This window comes from Orcinus orca, chromosome 17 (genome assembly GCF_937001465.1).
Source record: "Orcinus orca chromosome 17, mOrcOrc1.1, whole genome shotgun sequence".
Lineage (NCBI taxonomy): Eukaryota > Metazoa > Chordata > Mammalia > Artiodactyla > Delphinidae > Orcinus > Orcinus orca.
The window spans coordinates 79,424,195-79,445,432 of record NC_064575.1 but is presented as its reverse complement, the minus strand read 5'-3'; the positions used below and the strand labels follow the sequence as shown (position 1 = coordinate 79,445,432).

The following is a 21,238-nucleotide window of genomic DNA, read 5'->3' as shown; positions in this document are numbered from 1 at the left end:
ATATGACTCGTGTCCTCATAAGAAGAGGAGAGGTACAGAGAGAGACACAAGGGAAGAAGCCCATGCGATGACAGAGGCAGAGATCAGAGAGATGCAGCTACGGGCCAGGGAACACCAAAGATTGCCTGCAAGCGCCGGGAGCTGGAAGAGGCGGGGAAGGATTCTACCCTGCAGGCTGCAGAGGCAGCAAGGGCCCTGCTGACGCTGTGACTTTGGACCTCTGGCTTCCAAAACGGTGAAACAATACATTTCTCTTATTTTGAGCCGCCCAGTTTGTGGTAGTTTGTTACAGCATCCCTGACAAACTACTACAAACCAGGAGCAAAGAGACCCTGATTTTTATGGGCCAAACGTTGTATACCTCTTCATTTCTGTTCAAAGTAAAAGATTCATTACAGACCCTGAACATACGCTAACACCTGCCCTCCTCTGGAATTGTTTTGCTTTTGCGGATTTTCCCCATCGCTCACAACTGGACATTATATGTCAAGGATGCCCTCAGAGGACTGGGAGAATGTACACAGGTCCACAGAGAGAGATCCTTCCACTTGGGCTCCTGAAGCAAGTAGAGAGATCCCTTCCCCTCCCAACAAAGTTTCCAAGCAAGGCTGCATAAAGTAAGGAGAGTTCAGGAATAAACGTTTGCATTCACTCACTTATTCGACCAGTATTTACTGGATTTCTGTATGAATCAGGTACTTTGCAAGATGTCAGGAGAGGTGGGATGAGATGATGATGGTGATGATGATGATGATGGTGGTGACTAACATTCTCTCAAGGGCTTTCTACGCGCCAGGCACCGTTCTAGGACTTTTCACAGGTCCTTTACATGTAGTAACTCATATTTCTTACGACAACCCTAGAAGTTAACTCTGTCATTATGAGTACATCTTCTCCACGAGGAGGCTGAGGCAGGAAATTACAGAACTTGCCCAGGGGTAGAAAGCCGGTGAGTGGCAGAGATGAGATACAGATGATCTGCAAAGAGATGAAAGTAATTGGCTTCCAAGGAGGCGCAGGAAGTAAGAAAGTTGGGGGGTGGGGTGTGGAGGCTGCGAAGGCTATTGTTTTTCCTAACAAGCTTTGTAGAATTATTAAGCCAGGACTGACCTGTGAGCAACTTGATAAATTAAACACTGAAAAGTTAAAGGAAGGGGAGGTTGTTAGAATGGGTCAGTGACTGCCGTGAACATGTACTTGTTGATTAGAACAACTCACAAGAGAGGGAGACATGGATTCTGGAGAAGCTTGAAGATGGGGGGCGGAGCCCAATACTAGAGTGTGGGATGCTGGGTTTTCAGGGACACTTTCTCATCTTAACGGGAGGGGAAAATAGGAACTGCAGCAGTGGGCTCATAAAATGTGGTCATTAGGTCTGACGGCTCCTCTTGCCCCGAGGAGACGCAGAGAGAGGCAGGGTAACTGCCCAAGGTACCACAGCTCCTGGGTGTTGAAATCAGGCATTCTTCCCCTGAACTCCAGCTTTCTCTTGGGTCTCTCTCAAGCCTGAGTACCCATGAACTCCAAGAAAGAAGGCCGGGAAGAATGATGCCTATGGTCGTTTTAGTTAGAACAGCCTATGAAAAAAATTTTGGTGTTGCTAACTAGAAATTTCCAGGGACATTAGTCCAGAAAATCCAGTCTCATTCTGTGATGGCTTTGCAGCACACGTGCATTGACTAAGCAAACCTAATTCTACTGCTGACCAGCGAGAAAGAGAAATAATTTAAACAGTTCAGTACAATTGCACCCACGTTTGGCTCGGAGAGCTTCTGCTGTCTCAGCTGGCCTGGGCTGGGGGATGCGGAGGTGCAGGAAGCTCTCAGTTCCCTGGGGCTGCTCCACAGGATGAGCATTTTCTACCCGTGTGTGTGCAGCCGGGGCTGCCCCCAAGTCAGTCCTTCCTACAGCGAAACGCAAGAAAACGGCTTCATCTGGTACTCAGTGCACCGCAGAAACAACAATGCATTGCAGCACTGAAGGAAAACGTGGCTGTGTTGGACCCATGAGAGGGAGTCTGGGACCCAAACGACACGTTCATCAGAACTCTTCCAAGCTGATGTGGACTCTGCAACGATCTCCTTTCACCCTGGTTGAAGAACGCCACCCCTCTCAGAACGTTCTCCTCCCGTGTAGAATTCTTCTTCTCTCCTCTCTTTGCCTCTGGTGCCTTGTCTCCTCTGCCCTCTCACTTGTTCTCTGCTCGTTGTGTTCCACAAGGCTGGTTTCCTAAGCAGAAGTCTAGCCTCCCATTGGGCAAATCTGGCTGCAGGTCTGGGCTCCTCTGTGTGCCCCACCCCCAAGTCTTCCTCAAAGCTTCCACTTGTTAATGAAGGAGTAGGCAGCCTACTCCACTTTCGAACTGGACCTTCTATATTTTTGCCAGGTAATAAACCATAGGGGCTCAAGAAATGTGTGTTCAAAGTCAAAATGGGGGAGGTAAGGGAAAATGGATGTATGTGAGTGGGGTAAAAGAAAGCTGGCCTGCAGACTGCTAGACCGGGGAGGGTGTTCCTACAACAGGGTGGATCTGGAAAAGGTAGACTTTTTGTTCATTACCATGTCCCCAGAGTCTAGAACAGAGCCTGGACAGAAAACGTGCTCAGTCCAGTTACCCAGTGAATGAGCTCAGCTTAACCTTCTTGTGCAGATGGAGAAAATGAGCCTTGGGGCTCCTGTGCTATGAACCCCAGGGAAAGGACCTTGCCTTTTCACTCCTTTTCCCAGAAGCTGAGCACAGGACCTGGCTCACAGCAGTGGCTCAATAAATATTTGTGGAATGACAGAATAGGTAAATATCAGAGCCCATGCAGGCAAATGGGACACACAGAGGAGAGGCAGGCCACTGCCTTGAGCAAAGCCTGGGATGGTGGAGGGAAGAGGTTTACCACTGGCAGGCAGATGGAGGGGGAGGGGCGCAGGTCCCTGCAAACACAAGTCTGGGCAAGGGGCCTGGGGACAACGACAGGGTCTTTTCTTCACCCATAAAATGATGCTCTCGCAGTGCAGTGATTCTCACCGGGGCTGCACATTAGAACCATCTGGGACGCTCTTAAAAGACGTCTGGTCTGCCATCCTTGAGATTCTAACCAAACTGTCCTGGGGTGGAGCCCTGGCACGTACCTTATAAAAAAGAGTTCCGCCGGGCATTCTGACCTGCAGAGCGGCTTAAGAACACGGAGTCAAAAACCAGACAGCAGACAAGGAAGCTAAGCATCGAAAGGGCGCTCAGTACAAGTTCTGGGATCCAGAAGAGGAAAGAGTGAGAATCTTCCCTTCCAGCCAGGGTCCTGGGGGCGGGGAGAAGGACTCCAGGGCGGGAAAGGGCGGGTGGGCTCAGAACTCTGGAGGCGGGTAGGAAGCGGTGCGGGGGGTGGGGACGGGGCGGTGTCCAGGCTGTAGGATGGGCTGAGCAAGACGGACGTGATTAAATGGGAGCGTGCATTTCAGCGGAGAGCTGATGCAACAAGGCAGGGGCATGGGGTGAGAGTCGCAGGGAGCGGGTCTCCGGGAAGCAAAGGAGGCAGCTAAATGGGGCTCGGGAGCTAAAACCTGGAGGAAGTAGGGAATCGCCCGTAAGGGATGTCAGGGCGTGGCGCGACGGGACTCGGAAGAAGAAACTCTGAGATGGAGATGGTCACACAGAGACACACGGAAGTCCCCATGCACACGCACGAGCGCGCACAGGCACACGCACCCGCGCACAAACGCATCCCCGGTGCACACAGGCCCGCTGCACACGCCGAGGCCCCGGCCTTCCGGGCGAAGGAAGGGACAGCAGAGCCTAACGGCCGCCGGGACCGGAGGCCCCTCCCCGCCGCGCCCCTACTCGGGCTTGCGCAACAGGCGGCGGCTCCGGCGGGCGCCCGCCGCGCGCTGCCCCAGCACGGCCAGTGGCGCCCAAGGGAGCGGGAGGAGCGCCCGCGAGGAGGGAGCGGCGAGGGGTGTGTCCCCGCTGCGAGCCGGGCCCAGGAGGGCGGGGGCGGGGCGAGGCACGGGGGGCGGGGCCACAGCGCCTATAAAGTCGCCCTCCTCCGGGGCATAAACAAACCTCCCCTGGCTCCCAGCTCAGGCTCGGGAGCGCACGCCTCTCTTCGCCGCTCTCCTTGCTCCCTCTGGGCGCCGCCAACCTAGCTCCGGCTCTTTCTGCTTTTCTCTCTCAACCTCAGGTAAGCCTGACGCCCTCTTCCCGCCGGGCGGGGAAGGATCGGTCGCCCGTGGGTGCTGCTGCAGCTCCTGGACCGCCCTTTGTGGCCCCGCGGAGCTGCAAGTGCTCGGCTTCCCCGTGGCGCGAGGGCGAGAGCGAGCAGGGGCTTTGGGGGCGCGGGCACTGCCGGAGTGAGGGGTTTCGATTCGGCTACAAGAGGAAAAAAAGGTCCACGTTCACCTTTCCCCTAGCTGAGGAAGTGGGATCCTGGGGGTCGGGGTAGGGGGTGGAGAGGCTCGGGGCACACCTTGACCGCGCTCCCGGGGCCCTCCCAGATCACAGCTGGCGCCGCGGGCCGGGGGGCGAGCTGGAGCTGGGAGCAGGGGGAGGGACCAAGAGTGCGTGTGTCGGGGGCGGGGTGGCGTTTGTCCCTGCAGTGGGGTGTCTGGGGAAGGAGGGGTTGAGTGCGCGTGTGTAGAAAGGCGGTGGGTAGGGGTGAGCGGCGATGGGGATGAGGCGGGAGAAGGGGGCGTGGGTGTGCCTGCTTCCCAGACTGTGCCCAGAGTCAGGGTGCGTCCGAGGGGCGGGGGCCCATTCAGCCTGGAAGCAGGGGTGGGGCGCGCTTGTGTGTGTGTGTGTGTGTGTGTGTGTGTGTGTTCGTGGTGGGGTGGGTCCGAGGTGTGTCACAGCGCGTGTGACACGCGCGGGAGCGAGGGTGGCAGGGTGCGGCCCCCAAGGTGGCCTGGGGTGGGCACTGTGGCGTCGCGGAAGAGGTGGCCTGGGCCGGAGGGGGCTTCGAGTGGCGTCACTTTCGCCTCCGCCCAGCCTCCCCCGCTTCGCCTCTCTCCCCTGCCTCCCGGGCCCGCCTCTCCTGCCCTGCAGGAGGAGAGCCTCTGGAGTTGCTCGGACGTTCTTGGGCCATCCGCCGCGGTCTCTGGTTCAGCCGTGGGCAGGGCGTGTGGTGCAAAGCGGTGCGCTCCGGGGCAAACGCGCGGTCACCGCTTGGGTCACGTTAGTGGCTGACGCTGGGATTTAGTGGCTCTTTTCCTTACCTCTCGCCCCCACCCCAGCCCACCAGTCCCACTCGCCCGTCTGTCGCCTCTGCTGTCAGACGTCCCTGTGGGTCTGGGGCAGCACCGATTTGTGGCTTGGAAGGGGGAGGTGCCTGGCAGCTGGTGGGGGAGGGTAATCTGGGGGCGGAGGGCCCGGTTGTCTTGTGCCCGAGACCAACTCTTCTTCGCAGATGTCCTGGGCGCTTCAGTTTGAAGTTTGTTTGGTTCCTTTGAGCTACTGGGAAAGATTAAAGATTCAAAGAGAGTTCAGCCAGTGGCCACGCAGGAGGGCTTTAGCCTCCTCCTAATGGCCATTAGCCATACTTCACCTTCTCCTAAAGAACAAAATAAACACAAACCGTGTTCTTGCTATGAAAAATGCAGTTTCAAGGCAAACCTTCCAGCACAGCCTCCTCCTTTATAGAAATTCTGGAATCGTTACTGAGTTTCACAAACGTGAACTGAAATAAGCAAGGTACAGAGAGTGCCGGCCCCGGCACCTGCCTTCAAGGGGCTCACCAAGTAGGGGAGGAATGCAGGTGCGGGTGTAGCCCCCAGCCCTCTGTGGTGGTAACTGCTGGAATGGAGCGGCACAGGGTGGGAGTCAGGGGAGGGGGGGAGGTAGAGGTGGTCTGGAAGTGCTGGGAAACCTCCAAAGGGACAGTGCTCTGGTGTAAGGATCGAAGCCTGGGATGTCCCTTCGTAGCTTTGCGGGACCTTGTGTCTCATTAGAGAGTGAGAAGGAAGGTGTTGCCTGCCTCGCCCCATCACTTGGCACTTGGCCCAGGGCCAGGTCCTTGGGCAGGGATCAAATACAGACGCTGAATGAATTGAATGGCTCCTTCCCTTCTGGCCCACTCCCCGATGATCCCGCAGGTAGCCAGCATCCCGAGGAGGCAGTAGACCTTTCGGTGGTAGCATGTGCCTGGGCTTTCCAAGCAGACCTTGGAGCAGCTCTTAGGGTCTCCTCTCCTGAGAATCAAATCCAGGATTACTATCCATTGGTTTGATAATTTGGACTGGAATTGAAAACTCACACAACTTACTGGTCCAACTTCTACCCATTTTACAGATGGAAACTGAGACAGGGAACGACTTACCAAGGATGAGCCGAAACCGGGAATCGGCTCTCCATGACCCTTTCCAGGGGTCTCCTGGCTGGGATTGAAGGTGGTGAAAGGGGGTCTCAGTCTTGAGAGATTTATTTTCTGCTGTCAGAGGGGCAAAAATAAATTGGATCTTCACTGAGTTTCTGGTGAGGAAACTTTCCAGACAGAATGTGGGTGGTTGATTGATTTTCAGTGTGAATTGTGTGTTCTTGAGAGATTAGCAGACTCAGTCTAGTGAGAAAGGGCTGCAGCCCCGCTAAGCGGTGGTTGATGGGATTTGGGCTGCCTCCTCCAGCTTGGACCCCAGATCTAAACAGAGCTGGACCCCCCTTTCCCTCCCCTCAGTGCATTGAAATCTGGCCTGGGCTGCCTCAGCAAGGAAGGGGAAGAAAGATCGCATTGTGTTTTTCTGATGGCCTGAAGCTGCAGTTCTTCCTTGGGACCCAACTCCAGAGAATCCCATCCAAGGCGTGACTCAGAAGGCCCTGTGCTTCAGAAAGGAAGCCAAGGTGATGACTCAGCATCTGAGATTCTAGCAAGGAGGGGGCCTGACTCAGGCGGAGGGGGCCGGGGAGGGACAAGACCTCTCTCTCTTCAGATCAGTGGCTGTATCCTCGCATCCCCTCTCATCTTTGCAAGAGCTCTGCTTGGGCTGTCTTGGCTCCATTGAATGGATGAGAAAACCAAGGCCAAGAATGTTGAAGGGACTTGCTTGTGGGCCACGTGACTGAACGTGGGAGAGCCAGACTTAGAACCCGGGGAGTCAGACTTGAAAGCCTTTGTTCTTTTTCATGATAGCATGTTGGGGTGATTGCATAAGAGCTTGAATGAAAAGTACAGAGAGGCAATCAGGAGCTCTGGGCCTCAGTTTCCTCCCCTGAAAAATGGGAATAACAGACAGCACTGTCTCACTGGGACGTGTAAATATTAATTGAGTTAATCCGTGGAAGGAACTGAGAACAGTACTCGCCTGTGAGGACACCGTGAGGGACTTTGCTGTCAATCAGTTCCACAAATGACAAGGCATTTCCTTGGCAATCAGCGGCAGGAACCTTTGTTCTAAACTTACCCAGACCAGTGGGAGCACCTGCAATGCTGGACTCATGTCTTGCTTCTTGAAGTTTTTCCAAAAAGCTAGGCTTGGGCTTCCCTGGCCGCGCAGTGGTTAAGAATCCGCCTGCCAATGCAGGTGACACGGGTTCAAGCTCTGGTCCGGGAAGATCCCACATTGCCGCGGAGCAACTAAGCCCGTGCGCCACAACTACTGAGCCTGAGCTCTGGAGCCCACGAGCCACAGCTACTGAGCTCGTGTGCCACAACTACTGAAGCCTGCGCGCCTAGAGCCCATGCTCCGCAACAAGAGAAGCCACTGCAGTGAGAAGCCTGTGCACCGCAACAGAGAGTGACCACTGCTCGTTGCAGCTAGAGAAAGCCCGCACACAGCAACAAAGACCCAACGCAGCCAAAAATAAATAAATAAAATAAATACACTTATTTAAAAAAAAAAAAAGCTAGGCTTATGCTGAATGCATAAAAATGTAATGGGAACCTGGTCTGAAATGCAGATTTCCAGGCCTTGTAGGTCTGGGATATGCCAGGAATCTGCATTGTTTCAAAGCTCCCTGGGCTGGGCTGGGGGTAGGGTGTACTGAAGGCGGCCAGAGTTGAGGATACCTGCTCCAGAATAATGGGTAGGGGGAGAGGAAAAGAAAGGGGTGGCCACATTTCTCATGCCTCCAGGGTCTGGGGACACAGTACTCAGTACGTAGCTCTCATCTGGCTAACGTGACTTGTGATTTCAGGGCATCGCCTGGTTCAGTTGAGATAGGAGACATCCTTGCCATTTCTCAGGTCAGAAAACCGAGGCTTGCGCAGGTCACTTGCTTGTCCAGAATCAAGTGATGGGGTTCTGTTCCACGTGAGCCGCCCTGGACCTTTCCCCGCCCACAGCCTTCTGGACCTGTCTTTAGAACTTGAACTTTGTTTCTTGGATTCATTTCGGGCAGCCCTTCCTGCCTCCCTGATCTCAGTCTGGTTCCAGCCCTGCCCTTCTGCTTGCTCTCTCTCTTTATGTTTGGAGACAGAGACAGGCGGGTTGGCCATTTCTGCTGCAGAACCTGAGGAGGTTAAATTCCCTGGACACTCACTTGGCCCCCTGCTGTGCCAGCCCAGGCTTGTTGGAGCGGGGTGGGCAGGAGGGGTGGGGGACTCTTATCAGGTGTGCATGGAGCCCAGCTCTCCAGGGTGGGCGCCTTGTGAGAAGAGACCTGGGTAATCCTGGGAATCTGACTTGGCACCACAGTACAGACCAGATTACAGAATTCGGGTCCACACAGAGGTCTCTCTTTGACCCAATCTTTGACTCCATTTACTGAAGACCTGCCAACCCCTGCTCACCCGGGCTCCAGCTCCAGGCAGGGCTGTCCCTCCAACAGGTGGTAGGAAATGGGGCTCGTTAGCAGTCTGGGGGCCTTATCTTTTATAGATTTTTTTTCCTCCTTAAACCTGTGGAAACCTCTGTACGTATAAATTTTACGCCCATGTGCAGCTCTGCTTAAAGAGGTGGATGGGGACCGGGGTTCCATCCTGTTCCCCCATCTTGACCCCCGACTCCACCCTGTTGGCTTTGAGAAGGTTCTGGGCAGCCCTCTCTGAATGTGGGTGTGAGAGGCATTCTTACGAGGCAGGTAATTCTGAGGACTGTCTTAGCTGGAAGCCTTCACCTCCTTTCCCCTCTCCTTATTAATCATTGAACTTGTCTCTTTTCTCCAGAATGCCCTCCCTGGCCTTCCCCTCCGGGAAGGCAGACTGGGTTAGGTACCCTTCTTGGATCATTCTGGGCTGTCTCCTTAGTCACCCTTTTCCCCGTAGACCTGAGAGCCTGGCACTTAGTAGGCGCTCAATTAATGTTGGTCCAAAGGAAACCTCCACTTATTAAGGAAATAACTTGGGCCCTCTTGTGTAGGAAAGGTCGGAAGGCCATCCAGAGGGTAGAAGCAGCAAGACCGTCTCGGGGAAGGATCCCGTCAGCGTGGCACTCATCCCATCTCGGGGACAAAGGGTTTTGTAGGAAGAAACTACATCCACATCCAATGCGAACACTGGCTCCGTCTGTGTGCTTTCCACAAATTATCCCACAGACCATCCAGTGCCGCCTATGCTTGTCCCGCAGATTCTCAGAAAAATCCTCTGACCCCCCCCAGCATCCTCCTTTGGACTTCCATCATTCTGCTCGTCCCTGCAGACGGTCTGATCTTCTCTCTGCCAAACACGTAGCTGGGCTGCCAAAACTCCGCTGAGAACCTACAGGAAGATCCTGGGTGGTGTTGCAGGGAAGGGGGTGGGCTAGGACCAAGTGCTGGCCCCTCCCTCTTCCTGCTATTGTGTCCCAGACACACTCCCTGACCTTCTTGCTGGTTCTGTGCTCTGACCGAACACAGACAAGTTCTGTTTCAGCTCTAGACTCGTACCTGGGGAATGCATGCAGCTGGGCGTGTCTTCTCTTTAGCGATTCCTTTTTCTTTTTTTTTTTTTTCATTCTTTCAATATCAGTCAGTTCCTTGAATGCTGCCGAGGTTCAGCCTCCATGCAGAGCAGCAGGGGCCTCAAGGAATTCTGATTGTCTGATCTGCTTTTCCGCAATTGTGTTGTCACTGTTTTATTGACTTTTGAAAGCCCTATTTTTGACTTCCCTGCCCCTCAACTGGGGAACTTTCTTGAAGGTCCAGTGAGTCCGGCCATATTTCTTCCTAGGTTTATTACTTAAGAAAAACATTGAGAGTTAAGGCCACCAAGTTCCTCACCCTCCCCAGAGCCTTGGGTTTCGAAAGGTCCAGAAAACATCAAGAGAACTCACCAACTGCCTGGTAGCTTGGCATCAAAATCTCTTTGGCAAAGAAAGGACCAAAGAACGCATTCACAGCAAGGCAGAAAGAGGCAAGGCAGAAAGAGGCAAGGCATACCCCAAGGCTACTTTCCTTGAGGTTAACGCAGACAGGGGTCTGTTCTCTGGAACCTTCCGGGGGTCCCTGTATTCGGGGAAGATGTTGTGGCGACAGCAGCACCCATTGATCCCCCCGCCCCCCTTTTAAATTCTGTTCTATAAAGAGCCCAGTGTGCTGGAAAAAACACCGCTTTCATGTGGCTTGGAAACCAGGCGTGTTCTGGAGCAGACAAGATCTGGACCACTGGCTGACCATCACAATCAATGCAAACTTATCAACAATCGCTCCTGGGCCCTCTCTCTCTGCTTCACTGAAGGACTCCAGGAGGCTGTGGTCTGCCTGCGCCTGCCCTGCACACCTGCACCCACGTCGAAGGATGGAGTCTAGGCCTTAAGGGAGTCACATGGGCCTTGGCGTTTGAGCCTCAGGTGACCCATCTGTAAGCTGGGATGATCAGATCCACATTCTTCCAGGGACCTCCTTGAGGAACAGATAGAACAATGCAGTGAACCCTTTTTCAAAGTATTGGATTTGCCATGTCAGGAAGGCACTCTGGGGAAAAGCTAAACACAGAAGTCCTTCTGGGTATTGTGAAGGGAGAACAGAAAAGTCTAAGACGTGGGCTGGGCCTCTCATGGTGGCTCAGGGGGGCTGAGAACCTACAGGAAGATCCCGGGTGGTATTGCAGGGAAGGGGACCTCTCGTGGTGGCTCTGGGGGGCTGCCCATGGTAGAGGGAGAAACACATGACTCCCCCAGCTGATCCACACAGGGGAAGCCTCCTGGGCACACATATAGCCCATCCTCAGCACATCCTCACCCTGGGGCTGGGTGCACGGTATGTATGTCTGTTTAGAGCAAGCTGGTGTCGTGGTCAACTGTCCCCTTTAAGGTTGCTTTAAGCTGTGTCATCTTGATGCTTGGTGGCTTGGGGTACATTTCATAATCTCTCTGTGCCTCCGTTTCCCTGTCAGATTGTTCACGATAAGGTCCACCTTCTAGGGTTGCTGGAAAGCTCAAAGGAGGGACAGAGTTTGGTGCCCAGGAGGTGCATAGAAGTTCTTGCTGCTGCGATCCTGCTGTGCGCGTGCAGGCTTTTGGCCACTCCTGCTGAGATGGGCGCATCTTGGGGCTCCCAGAGCACATCCTGGATGTTTGTCTGCTGGACACCCCCGCCCTGCCTCGGGGAAGTTCTAGGGGCCCAGCAGAGCTTGCAGATAGGTCCCCCTGTGTGGCTTGCTAGAAGAGTGCCAGAGCTGGAGGGAGACCCTGTTTAATGGACAGGGAGGGGTCGAGGCCGGGAGGAGAGGTTCTTCCAGGTTCCCAGGGCAGATGGATCCAGGCAGAGCCAAGCTGCATGGGGCCCTGGTAGGACCCCAGGGTGCACGGCCCTTTTGTCTGCGTGCAGCACCCTCCCCTAGGCTCCCATCCATCCTGAGCTTTGGGGACCAGGTGCTGTCCATAGAACACACGCCACGTATTTAGTAGATGGGAAGCCAAGGCCCAGGGAGGGGATGAATGACTTGGGGAAAGTCATGTGGCGGGGTTTCCATGCCCCGACTCCTAAGCAGTGTTCCTGCTGCTCTACCAGGTTTTTGAGAATCCCAGGCTCTGTGTCCCCTCGCTCTCCCGGTGACTGGTTAACAGCTCTCACGTGACCTCATTGCCTGAAATGCCTCTGCCCGCTGCCTTCCCAGTCCCCGAGGTCACCTATGTCCCTCCTCTGGACAAATCTCAGTCTTGGCTTCCCTGGAACCCATGAAGTCCAGCTAATTGCTGACTGACTCCTGGGTCTGTTGAACTGGAAAGGTATTTGCCCGCACGCCTTGGGCCTTTGTTACTCATTGACCTGTGTGATGGTGCATTGGGTCTGATTGCTGGAAACCCATGTGGCACCTGCTGAAGCTCTTCTCTGTGTCCCCTGCTTGCTGGGCCACTCGGGGACTAAGAATGTATAAAACATAGACTTGTGTCCCCACAGATGTCCGCGGTCTCTGAGGCAACCAGAAAAGTGCACTGATTAATTAAGCAGCTATTTGCCACATTCTGTGTGCCATAGTTTCATTTAAGCCCCGCTGCTACTCACTGGGAACAGGAGTTGTTGTGCCCATTTTATAGATGAGCAGACTGAGGCTCAGAGTTTAGATCACAGAGCCAATCAATGGTGATGCCCAGGTCTGACCCTCAAGTCTCCCTGCCTAGCTCGTGGCTACCTTTCACTTCTGCGATGTTGGTTTTCTCAGAATTCCTTCTGGGCAAGTAGGTGGGAGAGGAAAATGTGGTATAAACCAGTCTGGCAGCTGGCCTTGTGACCTGGAGCCCCGTTTTGGGCACGGAGTGGGGTTTTAGCAGAAGGAGGCCTGTCCCAACCTCATTTCCTGTCTGGAGCCGCTTCCTTCTGTGCTGAGACACAGTTGGCAGGTACGGCCCCAACCCCATGCTGCAGGGTGGCTGGGAGTCGGACTCCTGGGCTCCCACCCCTGTGCCCTGCGCGACCTGGCCCTGTCACCCCCTGTCCATTGCATGATTGCCTCAGCCCTTTTCAGTCCGACGCTGCGCTGGGACTTTTCAGGAGGCCGTGGAGAAGGGCAGGGACGGGCATCCATGGAGAAGGGCGGGGACGGGCATCCAACGCCCGGCCTCAAGTGCAGGGAGAGAGCTTGCTGAGCCAAGTTGGGCCTCAGGTCGGCTGTGGGGAGTGACCCTGGTGTGACCCTCCGAGTGGCACCTGGTGGGGGCGGGGGCACCAGCCAGAGCACCCAAATCAGGTCCCCTCCCATCGGTCCCTGACTTGTCACATAGAGTTGTCAACGGAGCTATCAGGGGTCCTTTCTCTCTCTGCTCAGTGCCTGCATGAGAACCTACTGTACGGGAAAGCCACCTCCGAGTAAATCACCGTACAGTCCACGCTTGTTGGAACTCAGATGGTCTTTGAGGGCTAGTCTTGCCGGGGGGCAGTGGCAGATGATAGGAAGGGGGGGCCCGAGGGGCTGCTGGGAGATGTCCCTGGCTTCACCCAAAGCACGTCAGCTTTCTTCTTAAAGACAATCAATTTTTATGTACTGAACTTCCTTGTAAGGTTTCCTTTAGGCAAACAGCTTCTGAACCAAAAGTTTGCGAAGTTTTTGGATTGAGGCGACAGAGACAGGGTGAGGGCTGGCCTCAAGTGGCCTAAGTCGGCAGAGCTGGGTGCCAAGCAGGCTGTCTTCTTGCTCCTCCAGTAGCGCAGGGAGGGCGGTGGGGGGCATGGGGAGGGGGAAGGTTCAAGGTGCACCTTCTGCAGCCCATTTGGGCAGCCTCGGTTATTGCGGGCAGTGACCTAGATGGAGGTCCCGGCCAACTCTTCCTGTTGGGACATTTGCAGTTACGGCTATCAGCTACAGGCTGCCCCGGGCCTGCAGGCACCCCCCTGCCCCGGACAAGAAGAACTGGAACGTCCCTCTGCTTTATCTGGTCTCCCTGCAGACCTCGGCGTCCTGGGGACCTCACTAGCTGCTTCTTGGTCTAGGCCAGGGTGTCTCAGCCTCTTCCCTACTGGGACCAGATAATTCTGCTGCGGGAGCATCTTGTGCGCTGTGGGATGATTAACAGCTGCCCTGGCCTCCACCCACTAGATGCCAGTAGCATCGCCCAGTCACGATGATCAAGAATGTCTCCATAAAAAAAAAAAAAAAAAGAATGTCTCCAGACAGAGCCAAATGGAGGGGGGGAAGAATCACCCTCGTTTAGACAAACACCGGGAGAGCTCTCCGTGGGCTCCGCCCTGAGCCTCCCCAAGACCCTGAGCACATGGAGGGCGGGGCTCCGGGAGGCGCCCTCACCCAACCCGCCCAAAGCAGCGATTCTCAAATGCTGATGTTCAAGGGATTCGTGCCAGTTTTCAACCCACTGTTTCTTGGGGTCTGGGAAGCTGGGTTGTCGGAAGGAAAAGAAGGCGTGGAGTAAAGAGATGTCTCTGGGAGCATGTTCGGGAAGCCAGGAAGGTTGAACTTGAACTATTTCTTGTTCTGAAAGAGGATGAGGGGGCAGGTAGAGGCCAAAAGTCTAGTGGGATCATGGCGCCTGGCAGCCAAGGAGACCTGAGCACACCGGGCTGAACTGCAGTCTGGGATGAGCCCTTATAAATGTAGACCTGTTTTCACAGTGTTTCACTCTTGTGGTCTGGTGGTCATGTAAGAGTGAATTTACATACAAACATTGCTCTGAAGCTGCACGAAAGCCGTTCATCTGTCTATTCAACAAGCGAGTTGAGGCCTGACTTTGCACCTGGCTGTGATGCTGGGAGCTACAGGTAGGGAAGGGAAGGGGCCGGGTAGGCTACCTGTCCACAGGGGGCTGAAGGAGGCCTGCCCGGGCCCGCCCAGGGGGTAGCGGGAGACCCCGACTTCATCCCTGGCTTCTGAAGGAGCCCCTGTGAAATGTAAAGTCCTTTCCCTCTGAGCACGAACGGTGGCGTTGCCAGAGCCCCGGGCTTCTGGAAGTCTCCCTGCGCTGTGTAGGCGAGGTGTCCCACGGCCAGGGTCTCGGGACCACGAACACGCTGAGTTAGCAAGGCCGACAGACCTTGGCTTTTCATGCCTCCTGCTTCCAAGCTGGCAGCTGCCCAGCAATGTTCACAAATATAAAACCGACTTTGTTTTCAGAATGTTCTGGAGCCTGGGCTCCAAAGGCTGCATAAAGGCATTCTTGTGGGGCTGGTTATCTGCTGGGGAAAATCGTGCCGGGGCCCCAGACCCGAGCGTCCCAGGGGATCTGCCCACGGAATGCCATGTACGGCGGCGCAGGGCTGGGGGCCGGGTGGCCCCTGCTCTGTCGCCCGCTGACCTCTGAGAGGTGTGTCACAAAGAGGGCTCTTCTGGGTTCGGGGAGCTGGATCTTCAGAGGAGCCCTGGGCTGGAAGTTCAGAGACTTGCATTCTCTCTGTAGCTGTTAACGTCTGCGGGGAGCTTGGGGCGAGGTCCCCATCCTGGAAAGGAGCAGCGTGAGGGCCGAGGTCAGGCGGCTTTTCACCAAGTACCCGGCGCGGAAGGTCTGGGTCTGTGACCTGAGGGTCCCTGGCCTCCTCCTGTCACTTACTTCTTCGCCCTGTCTCGTCGGCCTCTGCCTGCGGCACGGAACCCTCATTCTGGACTCTCTGTGCCTCACCCCGGTACTGGTGGGCGCTTCGTTCTCCCAGTTTGACTATTCATCCGTAACAAGAAACGTTTATGCCACCAGGTCCTTGATTAGGCACCCAGGTGTGCGCTCAGTAACTGTCACCGCCCAAGCCTCGCTCCCCAGGGAGTCGATTATGGTGGCATTTCTGCCGCCCGAGCTCTGCTCAGCTTAGCTCTTTGGGTTCTTCTGCACTTGCCTGGGCGTCAGAGCCAAGGAGGACCTCTTCTGCCGCACCCCGATCTCTGCCCCCACCCCGGCCCTCCCCACCCCTGCTCTCCCACCCCTGCTCTGGCTCATGCAGTGCTTTTTGCCTCGAAAGTCCTTTTTCTTTCAAAATCCTCCTGAGTGGTCAGTGTCAGACCCCTTGGCGTGAGGTGTTCCCTGCCCCCTGCCCCTCTTACCCCAGCATGGAGCAGAGTGCCCTGGACAGAGCTGGACACGGGGGCGTCTGCGTGGCCGCCCCTCTGTTGGGGCCCCTCTCGTTTGAGGAGGAAGAAGGAGGAAGCTAGTGCCATGCCTGCCTGTGGCGGGCCTCCGCGACCTTCTGCCCCCTTTCGGTCGTCAAGCTGGGGCTGCCTGACTGGGCTCGGCAATGTGGGTCTCCTTCTAAAATGCAGGGAGAAACGTCCTCGGTGTGGTGGGTGGTCTTGGACTGGGTGTGAGGGCCTGGTTTTGAGTGTAGATGCGTCCGTAAGCCTCAGTTTCCCATCCTAGGAAATCTACTCCCCTGGGTCCCCAAGAGTGGGATGGGATGGGGCGGTGGGTAGGACGTAGGAGCTGCTGGGCTGTGCAAGTGAAGGCTTGCTCCCTGGCCTCAGATTTGCTCCTTTCTGAAAACATGTCCCAGCAGGAAGCGCTAACCTCCTGGTCTCTGTCCCTTTGTAGGCAGGTGACAGCAGGGACATGTCTCGGGAGCTGCAGGACGTGGACCTCGCTGAGGTGAAGCCTTTGGTGGAGAAAGGAGAGGTGAGTGGAGATGCCCCTGGCTAACCCCATCCCGTGCCCACTCGTACACAGGCATACGTGCGTGCACAATGGGAACACGCATGCATGTACACTGCCACGTGTGTACACATGCACACACACGCACATGCCCACTGCTTCCTGGTTTCCACAGGTCACCTTGTCCAGGGATGCAAAGGGACAAGAAGTACCAGTTCAAGTCCCAGCTTGGCTCCCGAGTGCTAAGGCACTGTGGCCAGGCCTCTCACCCACCGCTGGCTTTTCTGCCCTCTCCTCACTGATCTCATTTGTGAAGTAAGGACATTGAACCAGAGTTGTCACCTCCACCTCTGGCATCCTGTAGTTCTAAAACCTGCAGCATGAAGCCCGTTGTCCATCGACTCTGTCTGCCCCGTAGCTTAGAGGTTAAGGCCACATACACTGGGACCAGACTCTCTATGTTCAGATCCTGCCTGTGACACACAGCAGCTTTGTGACCACCGGCAAATCCTTCAACCTCTTTGTGCTCCAGGCCCCCAACTTTAAAAAACAGTGACACTAGGACTTATGTCATGGGGCCAGGGTGAGGATAGAGTGGGTTAATTCATGTGGAGCCGTTAGAACCCTGTCCGCCCTGAAGGGGACCAGCTTTGCTCATGAGCTCTTGTTGCTACAATTATTACCATCTTTTTGGGCAAACCTTTCAGGTCGACAAGCCCTCCCTGTTGGAAACAGAAGCCCCTGCCCTACAGCCCAGCCTGGCATGATCCATCCTGGACCGGCTGTGGATGGATGTGAAAAGGCTTTTCATTTACATAGTTGACGCTGTATTTTTAAACTATGTTCGTGTCCCGGTTCTCACGGAGCCTCTTAGCGGCCGGTGATGAGACACCTTTTTTTTAAATGTAAAGCTCAGGTTCAAAAGTGCAGTTACTCTAAGGTCAACTCAATGCTTTTGAAAGTAATAATTAGCACGCCTGAGCCATGTCCTGGGTGCCTGTCTCTGGGCCAGTCACACTTCATGGATTTTCTCCTGCTAAACGGAAGGATAAGGCTGTGGTTGATTAGAAACTGGGTTCATTGATTGTTCCCATTTTACAGAAGAGGAAGCTGAGTCTCCAGGAGGTTAATTTGTCCTCTTGGGTCGGTCACATGATTACAAAATGTGGGGCTTGGAGCCAAGCTCAGGCCAGCTGCCACTGGAATGGGCTTATGACTCTGCTAGTGGCTGCTCTGTTTTAGGTCCATTAGTTCATGGACTTTTCATTATGAAAGTGGGAGGCAACTTTCTATTTCCCATTATATAGATGAGGAAACTGGTCTTGTTGGGAAGGGAATTGCCCAAGTCCATTTGGATAGGTGACACAGCTAGTATTAGAAGCCAGGCCAGGCGAAGCTGCAGAATGCTTGAGATCATTCCCATGCTAGGGGTCTGCAAACATCTGCTATAAAGGGCCAGATGCTAATATCTTAGGCTTTGAGGACCACATGGTCTCTGTTGTAACTACTCAGTTTTATAGTTACGGCATGAAAGCAGCCCTAGACAATGTGTAAGCAAATGGGCTTGCTGTGTTCCAATAAAACTTTATTTACAAAACAAAAGGTGGAGGAATGGGGAGGGCCGTAGTTTGCCAACTATAATACTATTCACTATTCATGCTGCAAATCCATTTCCTCTTCTGTCTGAATCTTTGACACAGTATTGAAAAGCAAACAAACATACAAGAAAAAAAACAACCCCTAGGTGATACAAATACATATCAACATATTCTTATCCCTTTTGAAAAACCATATGAAATAGTATACCATGCTTTGCTTTATTTATTTAACCACTTACGATGGAGACCTTTCCAACGTCAGTCCATAGAGCACTTGCTTCTCTCCAGTGTCACAGTGTTCCACCACATTTATTTGACCAGTGCCCTGTATGTGGACACTTGGGTCCACATTGCCATTACCAACAGTGCTGCAGGATGTTCATACACTCGTTGGATCTTACATGTACATCATTTCATACACATGCAGGTGCAGCTCTAAGGTAAACTCCCCAAGTGGCATCGCTGAGTGCAAGGGTAAATGCATTTTTAAACACAGCATTTATATATTTTAGGCAGCACAGTGCTACCCTTGGAAAATTTTACTTCTCAAACAAACGTCTAAAAGGTTATCAACTCCAGGTTACATGTCAGCCTATCTCTAAGTAGATATTGACCCTTTCTTTCAAGGTTTAGATGGAAGTAAACCTTCCAATTCCTTAGATTGACTCAGCAAAGCGTTTTTAATTAGGTTTGCTGTTGGGAAGTTCTTCCTGATGTCTGTCCTCAATCTCGATGACCTCTGCACTCTTGTTAACATATTGAAGGTTAGAGTTGTTCAGAATAGCTTTTCTACTCCCTCCTAGCAACACACACACACACACACACACACACACACACACACACACACACACGAAGTATTTTTGGCCACATTTGCTTCCACCTGAATTTATCAAACTCCCTAATGTTCTTAACCCCAGCCCCAGGGGGTGTGAAGCTATTTTAATCTCTCTCAGCAGGCGGCTGTTACAATCTTATCTTCCAACCCCTGGCTGTCCCAAGGGGTCCTCCTTCCCCTTCCGTCACCTCTTTTGCCTTTTGCTCTGCTGAGCTGTTTTCTTTCATGGTGGGTAGTGGTGGGTCTAGCTGGGCCTCCGCTTTCAGGGGGTGTTTGAACTCCACCTCTGAGCTGAGAGGAAAGCATGCCAGTAACATCTCTTGGAAACTTTGGCCCAGGGTGGCTCCAGCTTCAACTCTGAGCTGTACTTTCACTGCTACCCAGGGGACAAGGGCCCCTTTCCTGTCTTCCTGGGCTTGGCCTGCCAGTGTCAGCTCTGGTGAAAGATGGAATTTGGGCTGGACACTCAGAATTGTTGGATTGAGGGAAATGCTCTGTTCTCCTCTTCCACCCATGAGAGATTGGACTTTAATCTAGATGATAGGCTGTCGTGGAAGAAATTTAAAGGCAGTAACATGGTCAGGTTTGAGATTTAAAAGTATAGCACATAGGTGGAGACAGAGAGATCAGTTAATAGGCAATTACAGTCCTGTATCTCTCAAGCTTGTGGTCAGCTTAGACCTTCAGATCTTTTTTCACTAAGGCTGCAGTCAAAAAGGAATCCATCTACTGTGTCTACTTTTCTGCTGGACTGCTATTCTTTGAGATGAAAAGTCTCTCTCTGTAAGGCATTAGAGAGGCCCCACAGAGGACATAGGGTAGATATAACAGACTCAGGGCATGGAGAGGTCCGTGTGTTCTGACATTATTTCTCTGCTCCGGGAAACTGATGAAACTGACCATGTCTCTTGTCTTTCCACAGACCATCACTGGCCTCCTGCAAGAGTTTGATGTTCAGGCAAGTAGAAGACGTGGCTTCCCTTCCCCCTTTCCTACTCTGTCTTCTCTCTTTTCCTCTTTCTTCCATTGGTTAGATCAGTGTTCAGATGTTAGGGGTAAGGGGAGAGAAGGAAGTGGCCTCAGCTGATTCCCCACACTCAGCTTCTCTCCCCGGAGAGAAGCGCATTTGAGTTCTGGCCAAGGGCGTAGGAGCCAGTTACCCCCTGTGAAAGCAGGACAGATATCCAGCCCCCTTCAACCCTGCAGAGCTGGGCAGAGCTGTGGGGCGTGTGTGGAGGGAATGGCAAGACACTGAGTGGGCTTGGGACCCTGCGATGGGAGGGAATGGAGGAAGCAGAGGCTTGACGTTCTTGGCTGTGCCTGGGAAAGTGAAACCAGCCTTCTCTGTGGTTTTCTGGCTCCATCTCTGCTCCAGGTTGACATGAGAGCTAGGTGGGAGGTGCATCTGAAGGTCTGTCCAAGAACAAGTTTTGGGGAGAGTGGGTTGGCCTCTCATGGCCCAGGGGTGGGTCAGAACCTCAGGAACTGTAAATCCTGGACTCATTATCCCAAAGCTGCATGGGCCCCATGCTGTGCCAGGTGCTGGGGATGGAGCCGGAAGCCTGAGCACATCCGGGTCTTGTGGGCTTCCTGGAAAAGATAGGACCGAGGAGAGACCAGATGCAGGCCGTCACGCTCACCTGGACCTCTGCCTGCACATCACACAGGTGCCCGGGCTTCTGGCCCATTCTGAGCCCTGCGTCTCCATCATACCTTTCACCCCCTTCCCCCCCAAATAGCTCACTCATCCTCCTGAATCTTGTATTTCAACGATCGGCCCACCATCCACCAGAGGCTGGGAATCTTGGCGTTGTCTTTGGAAGGAAGGGGAAAGAGGGAGAGGGGTTGGAAACGTCGGCTGGGGTGAAATCAGGGAGGTGAATGTGCGAAGATCACACTCAAGGTGTGTGGGCCTTAGTGCACTTATGCGTCATCCTGGCTATACCTGGAGACCCCCCTCACCCGCGCCTGTGGAACCCACGGGGTGTGTCCGAGGTGTTGGTTTCTGTCCGGCCGTTTGTTCTCTGAGGCCAACACATCCTACTGTGTAACACTGACTTGTTCAGAGCACACTTATTACACCACCACTGTGCACCAGGCCCTGGACATCCAGACGTGTGACACCTGAACTCTGCAGGGGACGCCCCACTGAACCCCAGCAGCGCTGTGCAGTCGGGATTGCTGTCTCCATTCTTAAAACTGGGGAAACAGGCTCAGAGGTTAAGCGTGCCTGGCCCTCAGTTGCGCGGCTAGACAGTGCCCGGTGTGATTTGACCATGAAACCTGCTTTTACAGCCTCCTAGCAGCATCTGTGTCAGGGCCAGAGCAGGCAGCCTGAGCAAGGGTTAGCAGCCGTCACGTGCCCTTTACTTAAGAGCGGTGCTGGCTTGGCTTGAAGGCGACTCCGTGAGCTGGCAAGGATGCCGCCTGCCCGAGGGAGGTCCTTCCAGCCTGG

The 21,238-nt window shown here is 54.1% G+C and overlaps 1 protein-coding gene across 2 annotated transcripts in view; it reads left to right on the top strand.

Moving 5' to 3' along the window:
- Positions 1–3,242: 3,242 nt before the first annotated feature.
- NDRG1 (N-myc downstream regulated 1) overlaps positions 3,243–21,238 on the top strand; it is a 55,382-nt gene continuing 37,386 nt past the window's right edge. The window contains exons 1-3 of one of the 2 annotated variants that reach the window (XM_049700324.1): positions 3,243–3,262; positions 16,294–16,374; positions 19,706–19,741. In XM_049700324.1, the coding sequence (XP_049556281.1) occupies positions 16,312–16,374; positions 19,706–19,741 (99 nt within the window). In that variant the 5' untranslated portion in view covers positions 3,243–3,262; positions 16,294–16,311. Of the gene's footprint in view, positions 3,263–4,011; positions 4,170–16,293; positions 16,375–19,705; positions 19,742–21,238 lie in introns of those variants that run through there. The other variant, XM_004265307.4, reaches the window with a different exon arrangement.